The 13,367-nt window shown below is 27.5% G+C and overlaps 2 protein-coding genes and 1 long non-coding RNA gene across 3 annotated transcripts; 1 reads left to right on the top strand and 2 right to left on the bottom strand.

Annotated features, from left to right (window-relative positions):
- Window positions 1-64: 64 nt before the first annotated feature.
- On the bottom strand, window positions 65-3,538 carry LOC130678297 (trypsin-1-like). The gene is made up of 7 exons (XM_057485447.1): window positions 3,383-3,538; window positions 3,251-3,296; window positions 2,995-3,163; window positions 2,308-2,516; window positions 2,029-2,222; window positions 507-564; window positions 65-433 (listed from the first exon to the last, which is right to left on the bottom strand). The coding sequence occupies exons 1-7, from the start codon at window positions 3,455-3,457 to the stop codon at window positions 309-311; spliced, it is 876 nt and encodes a 291-aa protein (XP_057341430.1). The 5' UTR covers window positions 3,458-3,538; the 3' UTR covers window positions 65-308.
- Window positions 3,539-5,030: 1,492 nt separating this feature from the next.
- On the bottom strand, window positions 5,031-10,830 carry LOC130678296 (phenoloxidase-activating factor 1-like). The gene is made up of 7 exons (XM_057485446.1): window positions 10,660-10,830; window positions 10,229-10,301; window positions 9,987-10,152; window positions 9,247-9,452; window positions 8,284-8,489; window positions 8,149-8,206; window positions 5,031-5,258 (listed from the first exon to the last, which is right to left on the bottom strand). The coding sequence occupies exons 1-7, from the start codon at window positions 10,723-10,725 to the stop codon at window positions 5,137-5,139; spliced, it is 897 nt and encodes a 298-aa protein (XP_057341429.1). The 5' UTR covers window positions 10,726-10,830; the 3' UTR covers window positions 5,031-5,136.
- Window positions 10,831-11,819: 989 nt separating this feature from the next.
- On the top strand, window positions 11,820-13,191 carry LOC130678298 (uncharacterized). The gene is made up of 2 exons (XR_008991780.1): window positions 11,820-12,456; window positions 12,871-13,191. It is a non-coding gene; the product is annotated as an uncharacterized LOC130678298 (long non-coding RNA).
- The last annotated feature ends 176 nt before the right edge of the window (window positions 13,192-13,367 follow it).

Here is a 13,367-nt window from a genome sequence, read left to right as displayed (position 1 = left end):
GTATAAATAAAAAATAAAGATCTAAAATACTTTTTGCGATAATAAAAGTTTATTTTATTTCGCTATTTATTTTTATATTTGTTCTAATTAATTATAATTTTAAAAAGTTTTTCTGATAAATCTTTAATCGATTGATTGTAAATCAATTTATTTTTAATTAACATTTTTTTATCGTCCAATAAAAATTGTACGAGCAATTATATAATTTAATGTTATAAAAAATTTAATTTAACAATTTTTATTTTATACTCAATTAAATAACAAATAAACTGACGTCAATTTGTTTTTTTTTTATTATAATTTTTTTTTTATCTATTTAAACAATATGTTGCATCTTTAGTGTGACTTCTTATCCATATTAAATAATCAGTTACTTTTACATAGACACCTGGTACACCTGGTTGCGCACATCCTATTCCCCAGGATACGATTCCTTTTAAAAAAAAATTAAGTAATTAATTAATTAATTACAATTTATTTTTTTTTTTTTAATAATTAATAATTACCAGCAATTTCATATCTTCCACCAGATCTTTCAAATAAAAGTGGACCGCCACTATCACCCTTGTTTAAAAAAAAAAATAAAATAAATAATAGTAACAATAATTACAAATTCAAATAATTCGAATTTTAGGGATTCGTAACCTAAGTACTGCACGTAGAGAAACAAATAGTTCTGATTCCTATGCTAGAATGATTCCGCGCGTTTTCATCCCCCGACAAAATATCCTACGGACAAAATATCCCCCGACAAAATATCTCCGGACATAATATCCCCGACAAAATAACCTATCAGAAAAATTTCTCTTTTTTATTTAAATGTTTTATTTGTACTGTTCACAACTAATTTGGGTGCTCGTTTTTCAGGAAAATTGTGAGAATTTATAAATAAAAAATAACTGCCTATTTAGAGTTCTAGTTTTTCGGGAAAATTGTGAAAATTACATCGAAAGATATTTTGTCGGGGATATTATGTCCGGAGATGTTTTGTCGGGGGATGAAAACGCGCATTACCGCTAGAATTGTAACCATTACTATGTTACATACACTGTAAAAAGAGCGGTGTTAAAAATGGACTCGTTTTAACTCCGCCCGGTGTAAAAATGAAATTACACCGGTGTAGGAGGAGTAATACACCGGTGTTAAAAATACCGGTGTAAAAGCGGGGTAACAGGTGTAAAAGCGGAATAATGCCAGTGTAAAAGCGGGGTAATGCCGGTGTAAAAGCGGGGTAACAGGTGTAAAAGTGAAGTAATGCCGGTGTAAAAGCGGGGTCAATTGCGTCCGCTTGGAGTATTAACGTTAAAGATTATAAAACACAAAAAATGTCAGTTATTTATGAAAATTAATAAAAAATATCATTTATCAACTAGTATAGTGATCGAGTAAATAAAAATATCCACAAAATAAAATATTTTAACACCGGTAAAGAATATCTACACCGGTGGCGGCGTTATTTTAACACCGGTACAGAATATTTACACCGGTAGCGGCGTTATTTTCACACCGCTTTCGGGGGTAAATTTAACACCGATAATTTTAACACCTACACCGCTTGGACTGACCCCAGTGATTTTTTACAGTGTAGTAACCAAGATTTTTGTGAAAATCCTGTGTGAATTTGCTGGAAAAAATCTTTAGAATTGTGGCAAAAATATGAGTGATAGCTTATTCGATGTGGAATCAAATTTTTTGTAAGATGTGTTTTTTTTTATTTATCAAAATTAAAATTTTTTATTAACAAAAAACATAAACAAAATAAAAAATCTTAGATTTTTGTTAATAACTCAATAACTATAGAGACATCGAAAATTTAAAAAAAGATCTTTAAAGAGAAGAAAATTTCTGAAAAAAAGACTCGACTATCTCTTATACGCCACGACAAGTGGCTGCTTATACAAACTATAGAGTAATGTAACCATTACTATGCTGCATGGGAATATTTAATTGACATTTCTCTCTGTGTAATTGTTTTGAATGATTTTTTTTCAATCAGGGTAGTTTGAGTAACCTTAAAATAAAATTTACCTGACATGCATCAGTATTGTCATTATATGCGCACAGCATTGACTCTGTTAAATGGTCACCAAATGATGTATTGGTGCAAATTTTATAAGGCATTACTTTGAGGGTTGCTTGTCTTAAATATCTTGAAGCTCCGCCATTAACTGTAACCCTACCCCAGCCAGCGACTTTAACTAAATGCCCCGAGTAATCAGATCCTAATTAATAAAAAAAAATATATATATATACATCTATATTTTAATGAGACACAGTAATTTTTTTAGTTAATGATTATAATTATACCTCGTGCGGGCAAACAAATTGGCTGTACTTTATCATTGTAACGCACTGTACGACTTAATTTTAATAACGCGATATCATTAGTGTCATGTAAATAATCACTTTCAAAATCTTCATGCAATATTGCACGATCTATTGGGATAATGTAACCATCAGATAGTGATTTTATATCATGCATACCCAGACCAACATCTAAACCACGTTGATCGATCCTTGAAAATATATTTTATTTAATTACTTTATATTAATTATTAATTTTTTTATTTAAACATAGAAGTAAATTTGAACATATGGTAAATTGTATCAGGAAAGGGAGAGGGGGTAAAATCAACAGGCTGTTTTTTTACCCTAAAAAATGGGAATAGAAAAAAAATTTCATTAATAATTTTACAGTAAATAAAAAAATGTTAATATGACTTTTTTTGAAGGGTTCAAAATTTAGTAAATTGTGCGGCTTACAAAAAAATTTTCGATTTTTTTACCTGTTTTCTAAATGGGAATTGAATTTTTTTTCTCGGGTCACCAAAAATATATCGGTCAGTAGAAAAAAAAAAATTTATACGCTCGTATGGAATCTTGACCCCGATAAAAAATTATCCCGCATATGAGATTTGAGAAAGATTAAAAAAATATAAAAATCATGCCGATATATTTATTTTCTTTTTTGTATATTTATTTATATATAATTACCATTTAACACAATGACCAGCAGTCAAAACATAACGATCATTAATTAATGCACCGCCACAATGCAAAGCTCCCTTATAAAAAATAGCAGCTATCCAGGGAAAAATATGTGGAATTGTTATTGTACCTCCTACAATTCTATTTTGTAATCCTTCACCAGACCAACCGCATTCTATTAATTAAAAACCGATTAAATATCTCGATAATTGAAAAAGAAAATAATTTTTTCTTATTCAGTAAAATTTTATTTTTCAATTACCACAATTTGAATTTATTTTCGGATAACTTTTACGACAATTAATATCCTAAAAAAAAAAAAATTGAATAAATGGAATAATTAATAAAAAATCACGATTGGAGTTTAATACATCAATTACTCTACTCAACCAACGTCAATCATTATAATAAATCCAGTAACGATAATTATTAATCTTCTCATATTAATATCAATTATTAAGAACTTCATTTTTAAATTAAAAAAAAATAGATAAATGTTATTAATATTATTATTAAACACACGTTCAATCACGACACTAGTGTTATTTAAACTATTGAAACTGACTAGAGATTTATTATTAAACTCTAATTTATTTTTTTATTAACGACACGCCTTTGTTACTCTATTTAATGTTATCGTCAATGAATTTAAACTTTCATGCCGATTTAAATTTAACGATACGATAATAATTGATAATAATAATAAAATTATTTACTATTCAAGGTTGCGAAAATTATAATATATAAGAATTTTTTCAAATTATTATATTAAGTAATAATTTATATATTTATTTAATTACAATAATTAGAAAAATTAAAATCTTGATCTTGAAATTTTTTTTTTTTCTACCCCATTAAAATCATTTCTCAGGAAATTTTCAAATTTTTTTACTCAACCCAAAAGAAGTTATGAGTTTTTCAATAATAAGACTTTTATTTTTTCAAATAGTTATAACTTCTTCAAAAATTGACTAATTGGGAAGTTTTTTTCTTCAAAATTTTTCTCATTGAATGTACTTTTCAGAAAAAAATACTTTCCAGAAAAAAATAAGATGATAAACTCTATGAAATTTTCGGCTTTCTTGAGAAAAACCATTATTTTTTTAAAGTTTGCCATTTTTTTTTATTTTCTCAAAAAAAACTTCAATTCATTCTGCGATTTTTCCCGCCAATCCCAGAGTGGGTGAACTTCTCCTTCTATTTTTTTTTATCAATTGAAAAAAATCTTTGCCCACTTGGGCTTATTTTACAAAACATCACTCTGGAAATTTTTGAGGTTTTATAATTGGCTTCATGTAAAATTTTTTTGTCAATGAAAAATTATATGCCCTGACCGGGACTCGATCCTGGAACCTTCTGCACATGAGTTACGGATCGTAGCTCTTTGCCAACGTACGTATTAAGTTGAATCTCATTGTTACTTATGATATGAAACAATTTTCATTCACACAAAAATATAAGTATCTGAAAAAAATTATAATGAATCATAGGAAAAAAGTAAAATGTCAAGCCAGGGATCATCTTTATGAAAACATGGTATGAATTACCATATAATATATACAGAAGTTAATACCCTTTTTTCCGGTATAAACTTAGTAAATCAATATTTTTCTTATAAATATATAAATTTATAAGAATATAACTTTAGTTATAATAACAATAAGTTAAGTAAGAGTCGAAAAAAAATAAAATACATAAATAATAAATGATTTTTATTGTTAGGGTCAATCCCTAGAGTGTTACTTATCTAGGCTTTGAGGTAAAATAAAGGTCAAACTCTCTTAAGTCATATATATATATATATATATGAAAGGACAGAAAAGCTTGATTTACTATTTACTTATAAGTCACAAAAAAGTAGAATAAAAACTTGTATAATTTTTACCAAATAAGATATATTAACTGATCGATTTACGTGACAAACATATATTAGCTATTCCAGTAAAAAGTAAACGTTTGAATTATGTAAAATACTTCTTTCGTGAAAGTATTTGTTAGCTGTATTTAAATATTTATTGCATGCATCTCAACAAGGCAACAGGTCAGAAAAATAATAATCATTTATTTGTATGTTGTACAGAGTTAATTAAGAGATCATTAATAAATATTTGTATAGTATCATGTATAGTTTAAATATATATTAAGATATTATTTAGCGCAATAACACGCGTCCTTGGTATTTTGTAATATCCAATGAAGATGCGGGCCCAATCTTGTGAAAACTGCCGTCTTTGTTGAGGCCTCACAGTCATTACCATTTGACAATAGTCCTAGTTAACAATAAAGTTATAATTTTTTATATTAGTGTAAAACAAAGATAAAATTTTATAAAATATCATCAGATTTTGTCAGATCAAATTATATGTGAACAATAAAATGATAGCTGGTAAATTTTTTTCCTCATAATTTTCAGATCTCTTTATAGAAATTTAAATTTGAGCCGATGTAATAATATCTGACGTTATATGATCACATATATAATCATATTTATTCAAATCTAAACGCATCTGACAAGATTTGAATATATATGACCATCTCTGAACATTATCTGAACAGATCTGATCTGATCTGCGTAGACATGGTCATATTTCAAGATATAGTCCCAGATCTGAACATATACACCCTGATCTGAAGATTATCGGACAAAATCTGGAGATATATGACTACATCTCATTATTATGTGAAGAACTTTGACTAGATATAAATATATATGATCGTATCAAAATATCTGCTCAGATCTGAATATTATATGAACATATTTGACGCGATCTGAATGTTATCTGATCATATCTGCATATTATTTTATCACACCTAAAAATATATTACTATATCTGATTATTATCTGCAGATTTATCACTAGATCTGAATATACACTTATCCAAAAAATTAAAGGAACAAGAAAATTTTATAAATTTTTTAGTGATTTTTGGAAGGCCGTATTTTGGTGAAAAATGATCGCATCGAAAAAATAAAAAAAGCAAATTGAAGCTTGAAATCTCTAGTTTGAAGATCTTCCAGCAAAATATTTTTTTGAGCCACGGTTTTTACGGAATCATAAGAAAAAAGTCGAGACAAAATTTTTCTAAATTTTTTAGTTTTGTTTTTTAGGTCTACGGGGCCGGGAAAAATTTTTTCAAAAAAACGAATTCATAGCTCGTTTAGGAAATTTATTCAGCCACAATTTGCTTTTTTTTGTTTCTCTGTACGACAATTTGCTGCTGAGATATCAGCCTTTAAATGAAAAAGGAGCCTTTTGTCTTTGATTATTGATATCTCAGCAAGTAATGGTCACACAGTAATTTAAAGGGCAGTTTAATAAACTTGAATAAATTCCCTACAAGCTACATTTTCGATTTTTTCAAAAAAAATTTTTTTTTCATCCTTGATATCCATTTGAAAAACCCACAAAAAATGACCATTTTCTGGTTTTTTAGTCAACTCATCGCTACTCTGCAAATATTGATAAAAAAAATAATGTTGCCAGGTAATTTTATAGCTAAATGTACCCCCAAAAACCCTGGAAATTTTCAGATTGATCCATTGAACCGTTTGTCCGGTCCGATTGCTCAAAGTTTTGCAAAACAATTAAAGGAACAAGTTTTGTTCCTTAAATTGTGTAATCATTACCAAAATGAAAAAATTAATTTTTTTCGGATTTTCTTTCATTTTTGCGTTAGTTATTCAGTAAATGTAGGGTCAAGAGGAAAAAAAAAAAATTTCCAAAAAACGAGACCAAACAAGAATTTTTTTACATTTTTTTTTTTTACGTTTCATTCGGGGGGTTATTTTTTTTTTTCGTTTTTCGGAAAAAATTTTTTTTTTTTCCTCTTGACCTTACATTTACTGAATAACTAACGCAAAAATGAAAGAAAATCCGAAAAAAATTAATTTTTTCATTTTGGTAATGATTACACAATTTAAGGAACAAAACTTGTTCCTTTAATTGTTTTGCAAAACTTTGAGCAATCGGACCGGACAAACGGTTCAATGGATCAATCTGAAAATTTCCAGGGTTTTTGGGGGTACATTTAGCTATAAAATTACCTGGCAACATTATTTTTTTTATCAATATTTGCAGAGTAGCGATGAGTTGACTAAAAAACCAGAAAATGGTCATTTTTTGTGGGTTTTTCAAATGGATATCAAGGATGAAAAAAAAATTTTTTTTGAAAAAATCGAAAATGTAGCTTGTAGGGAATTTATTCAAGTTTATTAAACTGCCCTTTAAATTACTGTGTGACCATTACTTGCTGAGATATCAATAATCAAAGACAAAAGGCTCCTTTTTCATTTAAAGGCTGATATCTCAGCAGCAAATTGTCGTACAGAGAAACAAAAAAAAGCAAATTGTGGCTGAATAAATTTCCTAAACGAGCTATGAATTCGTTTTTTTGAAAAAATTTTTCCCGGCCCCGTAGACCTAAAAAACAAAACTAAAAAATTTAGAAAAATTTTGTCTCGACTTTTTTCTTATGATTCCGTAAAAACCGTGGCTCAAAAAAATATTTTGCTGGAAGATCTTCAAACTAGAGATTTCAAGCTTCAATTTGCTTTTTTTATTTTTTCGATGCGATCATTTTTCACCAAAATACGGCCTTCCAAAAATCACTAAAAAATTTATAAAATTTTCTTGTTCCTTTAATTTTTTGGATAAGTGTATGTAATACTATCTGAAGATATCTGACCAGATCTGAATATATACACCCTGATCTGAAGATTATCTGACAAAATCTGGAGATATATGACCACATCTCATTATTATGTAAAGAAATTCGACTAGATCTAAATATATATGATCATATCAAGATATCTGCTCAGATCTGAATATTATATGAACATTTTTGACGCGATCTGAATATTATCTGATCATATCTGAATATTATTTGATCATATCTGAATGTATATGACTATATCTGATTATTATCTGCAGATATCTAACTAGATCTCAATATATATGATACTGACCAGATCTAAACATATATGACCCAATCTGAACAATTATTTGACCAGATCTGCATAATTATTAGAAAAAGTAAGTTGATCACATATAGTGATATCTGTTCATATATAATTTGATCTGCCCAAATCTGATCAGATTTCGTCAGATCGAACTTTTTTCTCACTTATTTCTATAAATCGTTTTAATAATCAAATAATTACCTATCAAATCATAGACTCCAGTATAAGATCGATAGTTAACTGACGTTCCTACATCGTTCTAAAAAAATTAATTATTATCATTATTGTTATTATTATTTATTTTATATTATACACGGGGTTTTTCTCAGCACTTACACTGCAAATAATTGATTTAGTGCCAAGCACACCCATACATCCCGAATCATCATGATAATTTTTTGAATCAACTCCTGATTTTAAACATTCAGTAGCACTCAATATAGGCAACCCTATTTTTCGCGGTAAACATGCAAATTTTTCATCATCTGTTTCGGTTTCTGTCCACCCTAGTAAGGTTCCAACTTGTCCAAGGTAAGTTGAATCTATAATCGATCAATCAATCAATCAATCAATAAATGAATTACTTAATATATACACGTATATAAAGCAATAACGTGTCAACCGAAAAAAATCGATTATTGATATTTTCATACCAATGATTCCTTAGTTACTAAAAAATTTTTTTCGAGTCGTTTAGCGGGAAATTTTTTTTTAAATCATAAAATATAAAAATTGTTGACAAATAAATTATCTGGGATAAAACTTTTTGTAAAATCGAGTCGACGGGAGTTTAAATACTAGATTGCAGAGGGCCAGTCATTAACTATAATTAAAATTCAAATAATTTGCTACGTTATTGCCACAAATAATAAATAAACTTTTCTTATTACAAGTTTATAATTTTTTTGTAATTAATTTTTTACGTTACAATATTTCTGCTGTAATTATTTTAGTAGTACAGTGTCAAGTTACTTGAGATTAATTGGATTTAATAAACGAGTATGATTAGTAATTTTGCAAAACCGAGTCAAATTTTATGAAACTTTTTTGAAAATTAGAGCGGCTATTTTATATTTCGTGATACAAAATTTTGGTTTATTTTTATGGATCTGCTTATTTTAGATCCTCAAACTATTATATTTTTTTTGACCATTGATTAATAAAAGCACATGAAAGTAATTTTTGCTCGAATAATCTCAAAATAAATTTTTAATTTTTAAACGAAATTTTCTCGAAATTACGTCTATGCTGTTTGACACGTTATTGCTTATCTACGTCCGTGATTGTGGAGGTTCGTACTTGGATTAGGCAAGCAGACCGGCGAAATCCTTTTTTCAAATTTTATCGGACGACTTAAACGTATCAGAGCCAAATCATGCGCATGAGTTTCACTTACGAATTCGGGGTACATTATTATTGTATCGACACTGGTATTTACTGATGATATATCTATATGACAACGATCATATCCCCCTAGGGATACTTTTATTTCTGGTGCTGTCGCTCTAAAAAAGTAAAATAGATTTTTTTTTTAAATTCAACAATTTCGATATTTATTTAGATAAGAGTTTCTTTCAATTAGAGTCGTTCGGGGTAACCGTGCGCAATGGGTAAGTGTACGCACCCCCTTTCTCCAGGGGGGCACGGGGGTCGTAACATATCTATTATTTTTGATTATTAAAATAATTAATATATTAATATACGGGTGTCACAGGACAGGGAGGGGTAAAATCGACCGCTTAAAAAAATGTCATCTAAATTTTTTATTTTTTTTGTGATAATAATTATTAAGTTCTCAAATAAGAATTCAGTTTCAAAATGACCCAGATATAAAAAACTCCGGGGGAAAATGGACCCTTTAGAAAATTTGAAAAGTTTTCAATTTTGAATAAAAATAAATTTCACTATAAAAAATCATTTTTATAATTTTTTTTTTTCAGTAGCAACAAATTGTATAAAATTTTTTAAACAAAGTGTCATTTTACTTGGCTTCGGTATATAAATTTAAATGAAAATAAACATTTATAATAATAATTTACCCAAGTAATTGACTTGCTGCTGTTATTATATACCGGTCATTAATCAAAGCGCCGCTGACTTGAGTTTTAGATTTAATGTGTACATTAACAAGCCATGGAAATTCGTGGGAGTATGTCGTTTCCCCGCCTAAAAATCTTGCCGTGTTACGATTTGATCTTCCACACGCTATTAATTGTTGATAAAAATTATTTACATATTTAATTAAAATAATGAATTAACATAACTAATTTATCAAACTTACAACAGCCGCCACATGATCGAAATCTTGAGGAAATCCAATCTAGAAATCCGCGTTCAACTCTTTTTGAATTAATCTAATTAACAAAAAAAATTATTTCATGCAATAAATTTTTTTTTTTTATATGGAGGCATCGAAATTTTTTATTTTCATGACTTAGATCATATATATTGAAGTATAAATATATACGATTGAAGACTAGAGGTGTGCGAATTTTCTAATTAAGAAATTAATTGTGACGAATGGAATCGAACAATTCTATTATTCACTTCTATTGAAGACGTCAATAGATTTAAAAAAAAAAAATTTTGTTATAAACTCGAAGAAATCAAAATTTGTATTAAACAATCGATCCTATTTATGAAAATGTGAAAATTGTTTGTTAAAAAAAAATCCATGAAATTAAAAAAAAAAAAAATGTATTATATACTTACGAAATTTCCATTAAAATGAGTTAAAAACAAACAGATGATAAATTTAACATACTCTTGTAGATTCATTGTAAAAATTAACTATGAATAAAAATATGTTTTTGTTGCTGTATCATCAAAGGTAGGAAGCAAAAACTCAACTGTTATGTTTTGATCTATCGAATCACTTGCATGGAGTTCGCATCTATAGCGGTACCCTCATCATCTTTTTCTTCCCACCACCAATCCACTTTTATTTTTCTTTGTTTACTTCTATCCTTTTTATTTTTTTTTTATTTTTTCCTGCAGACCTTTTTTTCTTTAAACTCTTTTTTACAACAAGATCTAAGACATCCGGTCAGTGACCTTTTCTTCGATCCCGTTATAATTTAAACAAAGCAAAGGGACGAAGAATATTTTCAATACTCGAATTTTATTAATATCAAAGTACACAATAAAAATTAAAAAAATATATGTATATTTATACATATACATATATATTTAGAGTGTATAAGAAAATTGACCATATACGCTTACATAGATCATATATGAATCATAAATGCAGCACAGGAATATATATATGCAACATAAGTGGATTATGTGTCCATATATGGATCATATGGTCATATATGGGTTATAGGTCATATATGGATCATATGGCCAAATATGAACCATATAGCTATAGATGGGTTATATGGTAATGTATGAATCATATGGCCATATAAGGATCATATGGTCATATGAGGATCATATAACCGCATATGTGGATTGTATGATCCTATATGGATTAAGTGGTCATATATGGACCACATGACCATATATAGAACATATGGATCATATGGCTACATATAGAACATATGTTCGTGTGACATACATGGCTCATATGGCCATATATGGGTTATGTGGCCATATAGAATCATATGGTCATATAAAGATCATATAACCATATATGTTTGGTATGATCATATATAGATTGAGTGGTCATATATGGATCATATGACCATATATAGAACATATGGCCATGTGCCATATATGGGTTGTGTGGCCACATATGAATCATATGGTCATATATGGATCACATGGATATATAAGAAGCATATGAGCATATATCAAATGGATGTGGAGCATTTATAGATCATATATAAGACATATGGTCATATATAAAGCAGCTGTACATACACGGAAAAAAAATTCGACGAAAAATTCCAATATTACTATCGTAATCCTGGACTATACTTTTATTATCTGTAACATTCAAATATATGATACGAAAATTTACAGTTTTTAAAAGATTTTTTACTATTCACTATCGTAATTTCATTAAGAGTTTATTGTAATCAATTCAATAAGAAATATTACAATGTTACTATCGTAAATAGTAAAAGAATAAAAAATAAGATTTAATTATACTATTTATTCTTTTATTCTTCCTTTTAATTTACAGTGCTGCCTCTATGTTTTTACAATACAAGCTACAAAAATTACGATAGTTGGATTGTAAATTTTCTGAAATGGTATAGTATATGCCATCTGAAGCGTTTACGTATGAAAGACAAGTGTTGTCACAAACCATGATGTGATGCTTGTATGAGTGTATATATATATATAAATACAAATGATGACATCTACTTTGTCTGTATTATTTGTGGTTCAACTATATATATTTATAAATCAGTTCATCTTTATCCACAGTGTAGTGCAGAAATAGAGGTTATTATTCATGACGTTTTTCGGACAATTGTAAATAAGAAATTTAAAATAAAAACTGTACTTTCGTCATTACAAACCTACATAGATTGTGGAATATAATAATTTGGTGGTGTAAGTATAATTATTATTATTCAATTTTTATTAAACTTAATATTCTGTGGGTATATCGTATGATCCTGAAGTTGGCAGATAATTAGTAATTTTCGGATTTTTTTTTTCACCAAAGAAATTACAAAAAAAAAAAAACTAAAAAAATACACATGTAGAAAATTTAAAAAACTATGGGTGCAATTTTTTTAAATATTTTTTTTTTAATTATTTATCGTCTAAAAAAAAATCCAAAAATTATTAGATATCTGCTAACTTCAGTATCATGTATATCGTTCGTTTTAAAATCATTTATCTGGACAAGAAGTTTATTTTTATAAACAATTTAGTAGTATTTTGTGGTCATAGGATAAATGATTCTAAATGAATGAAAATTTATTTTTTCTAATAAATTCAATTCTCCTAATTTTGTTACAGGATAATCTTCATTTGTCGACAATGAATAATTTTACCCGGCTTTGCGAGAGGTAAAACATTTCAATAACCTCAAATTATGGACATTCAACATTTCTTTATGATACTGAAGTTAGCAGACGCCTAATAATTTTTGGATTTTTTTAAAAATGATAAATTATAGAAAAAAAGTATTCGAAAAAATTGCACCTATGGTTTTTTTAATTTTCTACATGTGCGTATTTTGAATACAAATAAATGAGTTATTTATTCATAAATTTTATATATACCAAAAAAATATGTTTGAAAAAATATTAAATAAATGTTTTATTATTACTACTTCAACATGTTTTATTTTTATTTCAAGATTGTATTTTCCTTCTCAATTTAACTGTTAAAAAAAAAAAAAAAATTCCAAATGATAAATTTTTCTTTTTTATTAATTATAAGTTCTACTTTTTTAAGAAAATATATTTTACTCCATTGACTTCTAATTATTATTTTATATTTAAAGAAATTCT

This window comes from Microplitis mediator, chromosome 1, assembly GCF_029852145.1.
Source record: "Microplitis mediator isolate UGA2020A chromosome 1, iyMicMedi2.1, whole genome shotgun sequence".
Classification (NCBI taxonomy): Eukaryota; Metazoa; Arthropoda; class Insecta; order Hymenoptera; family Braconidae; genus Microplitis; species Microplitis mediator.
This window is presented reverse-complemented; position numbering and strand designations above follow the sequence as displayed.